The sequence below is a fragment of the Muscardinus avellanarius genome, assembly GCF_963383645.1.
Source record: "Muscardinus avellanarius genome assembly, chromosome: X".
Classification (NCBI taxonomy): domain Eukaryota; kingdom Metazoa; phylum Chordata; class Mammalia; order Rodentia; family Gliridae; genus Muscardinus; species Muscardinus avellanarius.
Genome location: NC_137792.1, coordinates 33,881,035 through 33,896,877, shown reverse-complemented (window position 1 = coordinate 33,896,877; position 15,843 = coordinate 33,881,035). Strand labels below are relative to the sequence as shown.

Below are 15,843 nucleotides of genomic sequence, written 5' to 3'. Positions count from 1 at the left end.
GATGGCTAGTTAATAAAGGGTGGCTCTGTTTTGAGTTGGTGAAGTCTGCCTGTTGCATAAGCACTAATAAAACTGGGTTGTTTTCTGAGAAACAAGTCAGAAAGAATATTAAATCAGCCGGGCGTAGTGGTGCACACTTGTAATCCCAGAGCTTAGGAGGCTGAGACAGGAGGATCACACAGGTTCAAAGCCAGCCTCAGCTACTTAGTGAGGCTCTCAGCAACTTAGTGAGACCCTGTTTCCAAATAAAATGTGAAATAGGTCTAGGAGTATAGCCCTGAGGTAGAGAAGTCCCTGGGTTCCACCCCCAGTACCACCAAATATAAATAAATAAATAAATAAATAAATAAATAAATAAATAAAAGTTTTACTTTTTACTTATGAAGAATCTGTGTTTTTCAAGACTATATAGTTATGATTCCAGCATGATTCTGAAACATGAGAAAGTAAAAGGAGGTGGTTAATTGAATTTATATATTCAAAAATGATACACTAAAACACTATTTTCCACTAATTTTTTTGTTTGTTTTTGTTTTTTTGGGTTTTTTTGCGGGTCTGGGGATGAAACCCAGAGACATTTGACCTCCGGGCTATACCCCCTGCCCTAATTTTTATTTTTATTTTGAAACAGGGTCTCACTCAGTTACGGAGGGCCTTACTAAGTAGCTTAGGCAGTCTGCGAACTGCAATCCTTTAGTTTCAGCCTCCCGAATGCTGGGATTACAAGTGTGCACCACCATACCTGGCTTTCCCACTAATTTAAAGTTTTGGTTTTTGCAATAATTCCCTCCTCTGTAAGTTATTGTAAATGAACACAAGACCTGGAAACATGAAAATGGATTTTTTTCAGTTGGATTAATCATGATGGCCTTGGGAAGACTTGCTGAAAATAGCTTTTATGCCTCAAAACAGGTCAGCAAACCATTTCCATACAGGGCCAGATAGTTTTAGGCTCTGTATATCATTTGGTCTCTGTTAGAGCTCTCAAATCTGCTGTTGTAATGTGAACTTACCATAGTTGATATTTATACAAATGGACATGTATATAGTCCAGTAATATCTTATTTACAAAAACAAGCAGTAGGCTAGATTTGGCTCATGAACCATTGTTTCCTGACCCCAGCATTAGAGGGCTTTGGGATCTGCAGGCAGAGGATAAGGTGTAAAATTGTAAAGAGAACAGTAGCCCAGAGAGAAACCCAAGCCTAGAACAGGCACCTAAAATATGTACTCAAGTCCTTGATGTCCCCAGCTCCTAGAGCTATGAGTGAGCTTGATGGATGTCCTCTTGTCTGGGAACTGGCCATAGCTCCTGAACCTTACAGAAAGTATCCATGTTTCCTGTGTACTATCTTTGTTCTTGAACACCTTCATTCTGTCATTGGGATTAATTATACAAATGTCATGCAGTTAATACATTTTCAGTGGGAAGGGATACATAGTACTGGGAATAAGCAGTGCTTTTGTGTCCTCTCTTTCCCCTATCCACCGACTAACACTCACAATGTGTGTTTTATCTGGGTGTAATGGTTTACACCTGTAATCTCAGTACTTGGGAGGCTGAGATAAAAGGATCACATGTTTGAGGTTAGCCTCAGCAACTTAATGAGAACCTTGTTTCAAAAAAATAAAAATAAACTTTAAGTCTGAGGGTGTAGGCAAAGGTACCCCACACACACACAAATGTGTTTTTGTAGGCCCACCTAGACTAATGCCTGTAGATATGTGTCTTCTCTGTTCCCCTTTTCTGTATTCCTATATCTTACACACAAAGGACATATAAGATTATTCTGTAGTACTCTATTCAACTCAGTCAAGCTTTTAAGAACTCACTCAACCTTTTCTTCTCTCAGTGAAATTTCTAGCTATCTTAATGACAAAAGCAAGCACATTGTCTGCTTCTAGTAACTTATACTTACATGTGAATAAATTCTGACTAGGGATGTTTTTCACTTATATGTGAATAAATCCTGTCTTACTGATTGATAGGATGACTCATTACACTTTTCTTCTATTTGAATTGGAACCCCTACTGCTAGATGGTCAGCAGCTGGTTTTCTTTATCTTTTCTAAGCCAAAGAGCAGGGCTTAGACAAATATTTAGAACTACCCTAAATCCCTTCTAGAAAAAAGTATATACAAATCCTTTGTCATAGAAGACTTGGCATTACCTGCCAGAGGCAAGCATTTCTTTGGTAGAACAGATGATTTTATGGAAAATGTTTGAGCTATTACCCTGCATTCATCTTTTTTGTTGTTGTTTTTCTAGTGCTGGAAATTGAACCCAAGTGCATTCTATCTCCAAGCTACATCCCAAGCCCTATTTTATTATCTTTTATTTTGAAAACGAGTCTCACTAAGCGAGCTGGACGTGGTGGTGATTATAATCTCAGTACTTGGGAGGCTGAGACAGGAGGATCGCATGGGTTCAAAGCCAGCCTCAGCTACTTAGTGAGGCTTTCAGCAACTTAGGGAGACCCTGTTTCCAAATAAAATATAAAATAGGTCTGGGAGTGTAGCTCGGAGGTAGAAAGCCCCTGGGTTTCATGCCCAGTACCACAGAAAAAGGGGGGTCTCACTAAGTTGCTGAGAGTCTTGCTACTTGCTGAGGCTGTCCTCGAACCTGCTATCCTTCTGTCTCAGCCTCCCAAATGCTGAAATTGCAGGAGTGCACTACCACACCCAGCTTAACTTGCTGCATTCATTTTAACTCACTTTCTGAATCCTTCAGTTGAAAAAGAGATTTCATTGGCTGAATGCATAACTTTGACATTTTCTTTTCTTTGGTTTCATTTTTAATTTTGGATAAATTGCTATAATACTAGATGTCAACCACTAAGCCAAGCATGGGAGGGAGGGATGGGGAGGGAATGGGGTGGGGATCGGGTGGGGGCTGACTGGGCGATGTGTGCATGTATGTCTACAAAAGTTTGTATCCCACTATGATGTATGAATACAGTGCACCAATAAAAAATAAAATTAAATTAAAGAAAAGAAAAGACAAAAAAAATAAATAAAAGTCTATTAGTTTAGACATCACATTTTGGAACAGAATAAAATCCCTAGGCTTTAAAAAAAAAAAAAAAGAAAGTAGTTTAATTGTAAAAAAGTATTTTAGCAAAGTTCTAAACTTAAAAAAGTATTATTTATGATTAGAAATAATGTATGACTGTGACTTAAACTTTATTTTGAACACAGAATTGCATTAGAAAAACAGTCTTACTTTTGAATTGTCTTACTTGAAATCTCCAAAATTGAATCTAGAGTACTTTTGACTCAGTGAAAAAATTAGGTCAGTCCCCTGAATTTTGAAGATTTCCCACGTGTCGAGGCAAGTTTTTTAAGCTAGAGATTCTGGGGCAGCTTTGAGCCCACTAGACTTCATGTTTCCCAGGAAACCTGGGCAGAGTGCTCATACCTGATCTGCTGTAACTTTAGGACAGTCTGGTCCTAAAGATGCCATTAAAAGAGAATGGCTGTACGGAAATTTTTCTTTTTGTAAAATTGACTTGTGATCTAATTGTGCTTTCCAGTTGTCCAACCTGGAGATTCCACATCAAGGAGTGCAAGTTGAAGGTGACGGCTTCAGCCATGCAATTCGCATATTAAAGTAAGTCCCTGCCATATATCTCACGTGGTGCTGCATATTGCAGTCACACTGCAAAGTTGATTCTCCTTTCATAAAGCAGCGTTCTCAACTTGTGTATGCCATGGGTTTCTGCATAGAATTAATGATGTCTAGGGGAATAAACACTTTGAGCTATAGAGTGGCAATTCAGCACCACTTGGTATTTTAAGATGTCTTTCTTCTGCATTTTTTGTTCATTCTACCGAATGTGACTGTGTTAGGCTAAAATCCTGAAATGGCCCATCAGGATACTGCGGATTCCTATATGTGAGCCAGTTCAGAAGTCAGGAAGCGAGCTGGGTGTGGTGGCACAGGCCTGTAATCCCCATAGTTCGGAGGCTCAGACAGGAGGATCACAAATGTGAGGCCAGCCTTAGCAACTTAGCAAGGCCCTCATCAACTTAGTGACACCCTGCTTCAAAATAAAAAATAAAATAGAACTGAGGATGTAGCTCAGAGGTATAATGCCCCTGGGTGCAATCCCCAGTACAAAAAAAAACAAAAAAACAAAACCAAATAGTCAGGAATAGTATTCCTGAGCAGGTACTGGTTGTACTTAGACTGCAGAAGAGGTGAAAATTAGCCAGAGGAAAGAGAGGAAGGGTAGGAGTTGGAAGTGCTGACCAGAGGGGATAGCTACTAATGTGAAAGCTTGGAGGCAGGGGAGAGCTTGGCATTCTGGAGAGAGGAGGCTGGAAATGGAAGGAAGACTAAGTGTCCTTAAGTAATTTAGAATTTGTCTTAATGGCACTCAGAAGCCATAAGATCATTTTAAGCAGAAATTGACGTCATTAGATAAGCCTTTCTGAGAGCACAACCTGATAGCAACATGGAGAATAAATCGGAGGGAAAGGAGACTGAAGGATTGAAACCAGTTGCTGGTCAGTGGTTCTTGACTCCATGGAAGTTTTGTTCTTTAGGAACAAACACTGGCAATATCTGGAGATGTTTTTGGTTTCTCATTAACTGAAGGGATAGGAGGCACTGCTAACATCTAGTAGGTAGAGGCCTGAGCTTCACAGAACAGTCCCCCACAATAAAGATTATCAAGCCCAAAATGTCAGTATTGCCAAGATTGAAAAGCCCTGATCTAGATGTTGTATTCTGAATAAGAGAACTAAACCAAGTTCTGTACTTCCAATTACTCATATTTTGTTGTTTGCTTTCATGTTGATAATCAGTGTACCAAATCTGGAAATTAACCACATTCCTGTGAGTTAATGAATAAAGTGTAATTAATATATTGTTTTAGTATTTCATCCATTACTGGAGTAATTCAGTAATAGATAAAGGAGAATGAAATAGTCCATAAAGCTGGGTAGAAGGAAAATTCTAGATAGATATTTTTAGGACAACAAAGTTACTATATTCTTCTTGTATATGTGATACTATGCATGACAAATGAGATAATATATGGCACATTCAATCATAATAAAGGTTACCTCTGCAGAGAAGGAAGCAAAGGAGGATAATGAGCCCGGAATTTTGTCATGGCAGTTCAGTCAGTGACCAAGATAAAGGAGAATTAACATACCTGAGTACCTACTCAGTCAGCCAGAATAAACATTTTTCTATTGTTTTGTCTTTTTTTGGGGGGGGTATTGGGGTTCCTAGAATCCCTTCTACCTCCAGGCTATACTCCCAGATCTTTTATATTTTTATTTGGAAACAGGGTCTCTTAAGCCAGCGCGGCTGGCTTTGAACCTGCGCGATCCTCCTGTCTCCGCCTCCCAAGCGCGGGGATTACAAGCGTGTGCCACCATGCCCAGCTTGTTTTTTCATTTTAAATCAACCCATAGGTAGGTCTTTTCTCTGTTTTACACTTGGGAAGCTAAAATTCAAAGTGGTTAAAAGCAGTGGAGACAGAATTACAATGTACATTCCTGCTCCCAAACCCCTTATTCTTTGTACTATGTTACCCAGTCTTCAAAGAGTGATTTCGCTTCAGACACAGTGACACACACGTACGTCTAGTATTTGGGAAGCTGAGACAGGAGGAACATAGCTTGAGGCCAATCTTGGTAACAAAAAGGCTGAAGGTATAGTATGTAGCTCAGTGCCAGTTTCCCTGTGTCTGATTCCCAGTACAACAAGAACAAAAGTGAACTTATAAGCATCCTCCCCATTTAAGGATTTGTCTATAGAACTGGTATTCTTTTTTGTTGTTGTTGGTGGTGGTGGTACTGGGAGTAGAACCCAGAGGCTTTCTACCTCTCAAACCCATTTTATACTTTATTTTAATTGGAGATAGGGCGTCACTAAGTTGCTGAGAGCCTCACTAAGTAGCCAAGACTGGCTTCGAACCTGTGCGATCCTCCTGTCTCAGCCTCCCCAGCGCAGGATTACAAGCGTGCACCACCACGCCTGGCTAGAACTGGTATTCTTGATTTTCATTCTGTAGAATTTTTTTAAATAACAAGATATGGATAAAGGCAAACATCACTTTGTAAAAGTGAGAGATCAAGTTGATATGAATGGAAATGAGTTAAATACCATCAATTGCTCTAAATTGTTTATTTCCTTTACAGAAGGTACCTAGAAGTAAAATTTGAACTGAAGCTGTAATGTCATGCCCTGCTCCTCATTGTGTGCATTGTGCTTTGTCTTTGTATGTAAAATGCACTTCATATGCTATCTTTCATCACCAGAATTCCTCCCTGTAAGGGTGTAAATGAGGAAACCCAAAAGGCTCTGGACCGCTCTCTTCTTGATTGCACTTTCCGATTACAAGGTAGAAATAATCGCACATGGGTGGCAGAGTTAGTATTTGCAAATTGTCCACTTAATGGCACTTCTACTAGGGAACAAGGTGAGATTTTCATGCATTTTGTCTTTGCATATTTATGGATTTTTTTAGTATTGATTACTATTAATAATCTCTTTTAATCCTGTAGGACCTTCCCGGCATGTTTACCTGACATATGAAAATCTATTGTCTGAACCTGTTGGTGGTAGAAAAGTGGTTGAAATGTTTCTTAATGACTGGAACAGCATTGCACGATTATATGAGTGTGTGTTGGAATTTGCACGTTCTCTACCAGGTACATATGATAATCTTCCTTCTAAATTAAATAATTTATTTTTTTATTTTTTTGGTGGTACTGGGGGTGGAACCCAGGGGCTTTTCTACCTCCAGGCTATACTCCCAAACCTATTTTATACTTTATTTGGAAACAGAGTCTCACTAAGTTGCTGAGAGCCTCACTAAGTAGCTGAGGATGTCTTCGAAGAACCTGTGTGATCCTCCTGTCTCAGCCTCCCAAGTAAGTGCTAGGATTACAAGCGTGTACCACCACGCCCGGCTAAATTAAATAATTTTTAAGCCCCCCATTTTAATTGAACAAGTAAACCATGAGCATTCTTTTAAAAAATCACAAGTATGTCCAGTGAAAAATGCATTCATTTCACCTCAGATTTTAGTTTCCTTCTTCCAGAAACCATTGTTATGTTTCTTCTTTCCGGAAACTTTTACACAGAGATATTCCTGTGTGTAATAATACCTGTAGTACAGTACTTATTTATCTTGTGCTATACAATATAGTTTGCTTGCATAAAGTCATTTAATCCTCACAATCAAATACGAAGTAGGCATTATTCCTCATTTTACAAATGAAGATATAAGTTACAGAGACTAAGACCTTTGCAAAGGTCACATAGCAAATCAGTGGTAGTGCTGGAATTGGAACTCTCTAGCCACTAGACTAGAGTGCTTCAGTATATCTCCTCTTTCCTAGCACCTTTTGTAAAAATGGAAGCATACTGTTTATGCTGTTGCTTTTTTTCTTTTTAATTGAATTATTTATTTAGAAACCTTTTTATAAGGCATATGATTGTCAAAATGCTATTCTTCAATTTTTTTTTTCATTTGTATGTAAGCTGGGCATGATGGTGAATGCTCGTAATCCCAATACTAGGGAGGCTGAGGCAGGAGGATAACAGGTCAAGGCCAGCCTCAGCAACTTAGTGAGACCCTGTTTCAAAATAAATAATAAAAAAAATAGGGCTGAGGATGTAGCTCAGAGGTACTCAGAATGCCACTAGGGTTCCATCCTCAGTACTACACACAAAAAAATTGCATGTATTTTATTAATCTTTTTGTCTCCTTTCTGCTTAGACATACCTGCTCATCTAAATATTTTCTCAGAAGTACGTGTTTATAATTACCGAAAACTTATCTTGTGTTATGGAACCACCAAGGGAAGTTCAGTAAGTCAGTGGATTAAAACCCTAAAATCCCTCTCAGTAATCTTTTTAAGATCGAGAACTCCAAAAACATGAAAACTACTTAAAATACTAAAATAAGAGCTCAAGTAAAAATCAGACCTAAAGTGGTGAATTTTAAAGAGTGTTGCTGTAAATATACTATAGTGTACTATAATACTTAACTCGTTAAATTGAAAAAAAAATCCCATCGTTGAGGCTGATCTTGAAGAGTTTTGGACAAGATGGCATACTTTTGAGCTTGTGTTTTTTCCTTTACTGCTTGTTACAACATGATTATTATAAGGGCATGTATGTATGAATGTTTATGAACAATTTAATATGTCTACACTTTGGGTCAAGAGTGTTTACATCTTTTGATCCTATCCTTATCTTAAAGTTATTCCATATAATTTAATGTTTTTTTTTTCATTTTTTCCTCACCCCTGTATGTAAAGTCCTAGAAATTTAGTATATAAACACAACCAGCTGATTTTTCTCTGGACTTTACATCAAGTAATGTCAGAAATTACTTGAGTATTTTAAAATCTATTAACCAGGAGCCAGCTGTGGTGGCACGTAGTTATAATTTCAATACTTGGGAGGCCCTCCATGATGTAGTGAGACCCTGTTTCAAAATAAAGAATAAAAAACAGGGCTGGGGTTGTAGCTTGGAGGTAGAAGACCCCTGGGTTCAATCTCCAGTACCACACAAAAAAAAGATAAAATCTGTTAACCAAATGCATATATGTTGGGGGTGGCTTCCTTTTCTTTTGTGATAGTGCTCCCTAGTTCATGGTATTCATTTAGATTTTTGGCATTTTGTCTTTTATTATTTGTTTGTTTTGTGGTACTAGGTATGGAACCCAGGAGCAGGCTACCTTAGTAGTCTTCCAAGTACTGGAATTACACATGAACCAGCACGCCTGACTGACATTTTGCCTTTTAACATTTAATCTCCTGGAATCTGTTTTTTTTTTATTTCTGTAAAATGCGTTCTTTTTTATTTAGATTAGTATCCAGTGGAATTCCATCCATCAGAAGTTCCACATTTCTTTGGGAACAGTTGGCCCAAACTCAGGTTGCAGTAACTGTCATAATACCATTCTCCATCAGCTCCAAGAAATGTTCAACAAAACACCAAATGTGGTTCAGTTATTACAGGTAAGTATATTTTCTCTTTAAAAATAAGACCTCATCCATGTTGGTTTCTCACGCAAAACTCAAGAAATTATGTGGACTTATTTGTCTTAATATATGGATGCTTTTGTTTTTTATGTCCTGCACACTTGGGAATTTTCTTTGATCAGTATAGACACAATGATCCAGTTTGAGTTCTCTTTTGTGACCATTATGCATTGAAAATTCTGAGGTTTTAGCATTTGTACAAAACCTGGCTGTTCTCACTGTACTTTTTCCTTATAGGTACTGTTTGATACTCAGGCTCCATTAAATGCCATCAACAAACTCCCCACTGTGCCGATGTTGGGATTGACCCAGAGAACCAACACTGCCTACCAGTGCTTCTCCATTCTGCCGCAGTCCTCCACTCACATCAGACTGGCCTTCAGGAACATGTATTGCATTGACATATATTGCCGGAGTCGAGGTGTTGTGGCCATACGGGATGGTGCCTATAGTCTTTTTGATAACAGCAAATTAGTTGAAGGTTTTTATCCTGCACCAGGGCTAAAGGTAACAGACTTTAGTGTTTCAGTATGACATAATAAACTTTTAAAAAATGACCTCTAAATTCCTTTGAAAGAGAAATAATGGGAAGGAACAAAGTCCTGTTGAATTTAGTAAATAACAGTGCTAACTCATCTCTGTAAGTTTCTGATGGATCTAGAAATTCTGAAGAAGTGCTGCACCTTTGTGAACAAGGTGATAACAGTTCTTTATTTCCTTGCTCTGTGATAAATAAAGTAGGAAATACTGAGGAGTATCCTATTTGCTTTGTGAAACTTTAAAAATAGTCTTCATTATTGTTATTGAAAAGTTCATCAGTTCAGCTACAATTTCTAAAAATGTGCCGTCCTCACCAAAACCACTTGAGATTCTCTTGTGATGGCTCAGTTCTTCATGTTTATAGTTTATAGTCAAATAGCTCCAGTAGGCTTATTTTGAAAAACAGTCTTCTACAACCCACTCACACCATTTTCCTGTTCCTCTGATATACCTGTTTTTAATTCTCATATAGCTGTTTCTCTTAAAATTTATATTCATATCTCCAGATAGCATGCTTTTACTCTATTCACTTTTTATTTAATTAATTAATTAATTTATTTATTTATTTATTTTTGCTGTACTTGGGATGAAACCCAGGGGCATTCTACCTCTGAGCTACACCCCCAGACCTAATTTTTAGTCTTTTTTACTTTTGAAACAGAGTTTCACTGAATTGCAAAGGGCCTCACTAAGTAGGTGAGGCTGTCCATGAACTGTGATCCTCTGGTCTCAGCCTCCCAAATGCTGGGATTACAAGCGTGCACCTCTACACCCGGCTGTATATTCACTTTTCAGTTGAGGACATTATCCAAGTCTCACCATAGAAAAGGAACATTTAATTTAAAAAAATTTTTTTAACCTACACCTTCCTCCTCTCAATCTACTTCAAGTACATAAACACGTTCTTCTTTCTTCCTGTCTTTGCAATATGATTGAATAGTAATTGTGGTTAAATAATTTTTAGTGTTTGCATTATCAGGAATATATAAACACTGTTCCACCAAGCTTACCATGATTACTTTACCTTTTGTGCTTAATATTTTATTTTCCTGGGAATTGTTAACTGGTTCTTGTTTTGGCTTAGCTTTCTCAATACTTAACCATGAACTCAACTTCAGACTCCCTCCCAGTTATGTAACTCTCCTCTCAACGCATTCAAACATATCAGATACCTTGTGTGTCTCACTTTGAAGCATATAGGTCTTCCACAGCCCTCCAACCTTCTCCAATTCGGACTGGTAGTATTCCAGGCGTTTTGCAGAGGTATCACATAGGAATGAATCTGCAACAGGGTCAAGGGAGAGATTACTTCGCATCTCTATTTTCTTGCATGCCTTGTTGCTTGGACCCCATATCTTTTTCCTGGTTTACTTTGTGTTTTGTTTCTGGTAGCAGACTTTCTCTAGTAGCTTACTGGGAAAAGGTACAGGGTATATTAAATTGAGATCATAGGAGGTTATTTGAGGTCTTGCATATCTGAAAGCATCTTTAGGTTACTCTGATATGATTAAGAGTGGGTAGGTATAGAATTCTAGGCTGTAGTCATTTTCTGTTTTAAAAAAAAAGGCTTTGAAGGCATTCATTGCTTCATGGGTTTTTAGATTCCATTGTGAGTTTTGAGATGTTTGTTGCCCTTTTAATTCTTGAATCCTGAGTGACTGAGTGGGCTCTTTCAACCTAAAACCTTGCAGCCTTTTGCACTGGAAGTTTCCATGAATTATTTCTTGATTCTTCCTTATTTTCTGTTAGCTTATTCTGGTAACCCTACTCTTCTAATGTTGGGTATCCTAATTTTCTTTCTTTCTTTCTTTCCTTTTTTTTTTTTTTTTTTTTTTTGCTGGTCTGGGGATGGAACCCAGGGTCATTCGTACTCCAAACTACACCCCCTGCCCTATTTTTATTTTGAAACAGGGTCTCACTATGTCAAGGAGTGCCTTATTAAGTAGCTGAGGCTGTCCGTAAACTGCGATCCTCCAGTCTCAGCCTCCCAAATGCTGGGATTACAAGTGTGCGCTACCACACCTGGCTTCCTAATTTTCTTATATCTTGTTTTTTTGTCTTTTTGTTTCTAGGAAATTTCCTTATTTTTTTCTAATCCTTTTTTATTTCTTTTCTGCCAATGTTTTTTGGGGGCTATCTTTTTAAAAAATTTCCAGAAGCACTTTTTTGTTCCTAAATGTTCATTTTATGATATCTTGTTCTTATATAGCCACATTATTTTCTCTTCTTTCATAATCTTTATTTCTTGCTTTTCCCCCCAGAGGCTTGATCTCTTTTTGTATTAGTGTCTATCTTCAAATATACATAATTCTTCTTTGGGAGGTGGTATTGGGGATTGAACCCAGGAGTATTCTATCTCTGAGCTACAGTCCCAGTTCGTTCGTTCTTTCTATCTATCTATCTATTTATTTATCTTGCGGGTCTGGGGATGGAACCCAGGGGCATTTGACCTCCAAGCTACACACCTCCAGCCCTATTTTTTAGTCTTTATTTTGAAACGGATCTCACTAAATCATGGAGGGCCTCATTAAGTAGCTGAGGATGTTCACAAACCACGATCCTCCAGTCTCAGCCTCCCAAATGCTGGGATTACAAGCGTGCGCCACCACACCTGACTATTATTTTAAAACAATGTCTCACTAAGTTGAGGAGGACCTCACAAGGTTGCTGAGGCCGGCTGCAAACCCGTGATCCTCCCATCTCAGTCTCCCAAGAATTGGGATTATAGGCATGTACAACCATGCCCGCTAAATATTAATTTTTTTGCGATACTAGGGATAAAACCCAGGGGCATTCTACCTTTAGGCCACACCCCAAGCCCTAATTTTTATTCTTTATTTTGAAACAGGGTCTCACTAAGTTGTAGAGGGCCTCACTATGTAGCTGAGGCTGTCCCTGAATCGCGATCCTCCGGTCTCAGCCTCCCGAATGCTGGGATTACAAGCGTGCGCCACCACACCCAGCAAATATTAAATAATTAACTGTGTTCTTAAAGTTAAGACTTATTAGCCAGGCGTGGTGGCGCACGCTTGTTATCCCAGCATTCGGGAGGCTGAGACCGGAGGATTGCGGTTCACAGACAGCCTCAGCTACTTAGTGAGGCCCTCTGCAACTCAGTGAGACCCGGTTTCAAAATAAAGAATAAAAAATAGGGCAGGGGCTGTAGCCTGCAGGTCGAATGGCCCTGGGTTCCATCCCCAGACCCACAAAACAAACAAACAAAAAAAGACTTATTGACTGGTCTTCGTTGCAAGATCGTCTGCCCAGGCCAGTTTTTTTTTTGGAAACTCCCAATGTGTAGCTTTAGGTCTTTTTATTGTGATGGAGTGAATAACAAAGAAGAATAACCAAGTCTTCTGAATAAATGATATGCATCTGGCTTGCAATTTGGGAATAGTCCAATGCAAGAAGAATGTTGGGCATGGAGGCACATACCTGTAACACTAGCTACTCCTATAATCCCAGCTATTCAGGAGGCTGAGGCAGGAGGACTGCAAGTTCAAGGCTACCTTAGGCAACTTACTGAGACAAACCCTGTCTCAGAATAAAAGAAAAAAAAAAAACAAGGACTGAGATTATAGTGGTAGAGCACTTACCTGTTATGTTCAAGGCCTTGGGTTCAGTCCTCAACACTGCTAAAAAAAAGAGAGAGAAGAGAAAATTAGTGTATTTGACTTTCAGTACATAGATTTTAATCCCTCCTTTTTTAATTTTAATTTTTTATGCTACTTGAGATTGAACCCAAAGGTGAAGCAGGGCCTCACTTAGTTACTGCTTGCTGGTATCAAACCTGTGATTCTCCTGTCTCAGCCTCCCAAGTATTGGAATTACAAGTGTGTGCCACTACATCTGGCTTAATCGACATTTTAAATATGGTATCCCTTCTCTTCTGATCCTGGGGTTTCCCAAAGCAGAGCTTCTCCTCTAGTGGGGTGGAGATCAACCAAGCTCAGTGAGAGCAGCAGAGGGTTTGGGAAAGTTTAAGTGTGTTAAGAGGCTTTCACTGAATCCTTCTATTTTTAGTCCCACCTTCATCTCCATTTTCAGAGGTATCTGGTGCCTCTAGTTCCTAAGTGTCTTGTGGATCTGGGCAGAAATAGCATTGCTTCTTGGCTTTCCCCATGGCTTCCTTATACTTCCTCACATCGGATGGCTCAGCCATCTGCTTCACAGCCTCCAGAGCACATTGCTAGTGTTTTCTCCAATTCTTTTCATCTTGGTGACTTATTGCTTTAGGTTTTTTAAAGTAGGGTATTAGCAGATCAACTATGTGTTGCAGATTCATTATTTTAATTAAAAGTGTGACTACTTTTAATAGCGCTCTAGTAATTGATAAGCTTATGATACACATTTTTATTTTTACTTTATTTTTTTGTGGTACTGGGGATGGAACCCAGGGACTTTCTATCTCTGGGCTACACTCCCAGACCTATATTATACTCTATTTGGAAACAGGGTCTCACTAAGTTGCTGTGAGAGCCTTACTCAGTAGCTGAGGCTGGCTTTGAACCTGTGTGATCCTGTCTCAGACTCCCAAGTGCTGGGATTACAAGCATGCGCCACCACACCCAGCAATGATACATATTTTTAAAAACTGAAAAGTTGGGTATAAAAAGTGAAGCTGCAGCCAAGTGTGGTGGCACACGCTTGTAATTCCAGCATTTGAGAGGCTAACACAAGAGGATCACGGTTTGCGGCCAGCCTCAGCTACTTAATGGTGAGACTCTATTTCAAAATAAAGAATAAAAAAAATAATCTGGGGGTATAACTCAGAGGTAGAATGCCCCTGATTTCCATACCCAGTGCCGCAAAAAAAAAAAAAAGAAAGAAACTGCTTTGCTTGGACATAAATTTTGGTGGTCTTGCTTTTTTGATGACATAAAATGAAGCTGTCCTTTTAATGGGTCAAGTTATATCATGTGCTTTAAAAAAAACTGAATTCTTACTTAGTTTTTCTGTCATATCTTCTTGCTTAAAAAGTAAGAACTCAGCTAGGTGTGGTGGCACACACTTGTAATCCCAGCATTTGGGAAGCTGAGACAGGAGGATTGCGGCTTGCAGACAGCCTCAGCTACTTAGGCCCTTTGCAATTCAGTGAGACCCCGTTGCAAAATAAAGAATAAAAAGTATGGTTGGGAATGTCGCTTGGAGGTAGAATGCCCTTGGGTTCCGTCCCTAGTACCACAAAAAAAGTAAGAACTCTCGCTAGATGGGAAATTTTACATATTAGGTAGCCAATGTACAACTTTTCATTCTGGATTGGAACTTAGTAAGAAAATATTTGACCTGCTAGTATGAGGTGCCTGGATACACATTTTTTTTTTCCCCATGGGGGAATAGTAGGGATTGAACCCAGGGCCTTGCACAGAGCGGGCAAGTGTTCTACCATTGATTATACTCCCAGCCTACTTTTTTGTTATAATTTTTTACTTAGATACTTTTTTGTCTTGTACTGGGAATTAAATCCAGGGGTATTCTACCTCTGAGCTATACCCTAAGCCCTTTTTATTGTTTATTTGAAAACAGAGTCTAAGTTGATGAGGGCCTCTCTGAATTGCTGAATGCTGGCCTCAAACCTGTGATCCTCCTATCTTCAGCCTCCCAGGTATAGGGATTACTAAATGTATGCTGCCACACCTAGCTTAGATATTGTTTTTATTGTTGTTAACTGCTGTTTCTGTTAAAATATTTCTAAATGATTAAAATATTTTACTGTTCGGTATTAAAATTTTTATCTCTTTATATTTGTAGACTTTCCTGAATATGTTTGTTGACAGCAATCAGGATGCCCGAAGAAGGTCTGTAAATGAGGATGATAATCCTCCTTCTCCTATAGGAGGAGATATGATGGACTCTTTAATATCACAACTCCAGCCGCCACCCCAGCAACAGGTAATGTCTCACCAAAATTCCACATGGTGTCATATTTGTGTAACTACACGAGTTCTGCAGGTATCAGGGCAAAGAGGTCTATAGTGTGCCCAAGATGCTCAGGAGTGTTTTTTTTCTTTTTCTGTACTAGGGATTAAACCTAGAGGCATTCTACCTCCAATCTACACGCACAGCCCTATTTTTTTATTCTTTATTTTGAAACAGGGTCTTACTGAGTTGCAGAGGGCCTCGCTAAGTAACTGAGACTGGCCGCTAATCTGCCATCCTCCTGTCTCAACATCCTAAGTACTGAGATTACAAGTGTGCACCACCACGCCCAGCCTAGGAAATTCCTATGAAAAAAATAAAAATAGTATAACAGGGAGACAAAAAGACTTCCAGTTATGGGAAGTGGA

General features: G+C 38.9%; 1 protein-coding gene across 1 annotated transcript in view; it reads left to right on the top strand.

The window, feature by feature from the left end:
• Positions 1 to 15,843, top strand: part of MED14 (mediator complex subunit 14) — a gene marked incomplete at both ends in the record, with an annotated part of 90,933 nt that overhangs the window by 53,231 nt on the left and 21,859 nt on the right. The window contains 7 exons of the mRNA XM_080718652.1: positions 3,534 to 3,610; positions 6,277 to 6,437; positions 6,523 to 6,669; positions 7,743 to 7,834; positions 8,840 to 8,992; positions 9,254 to 9,523; positions 15,308 to 15,448. Coding sequence (XP_080574778.1) covers positions 3,534 to 3,610; positions 6,277 to 6,437; positions 6,523 to 6,669; positions 7,743 to 7,834; positions 8,840 to 8,992; positions 9,254 to 9,523; positions 15,308 to 15,448 — 1,041 coding nt within the window. The remainder of the gene's footprint in view (positions 1 to 3,533; positions 3,611 to 6,276; positions 6,438 to 6,522; positions 6,670 to 7,742; positions 7,835 to 8,839; positions 8,993 to 9,253; positions 9,524 to 15,307; positions 15,449 to 15,843) is intronic.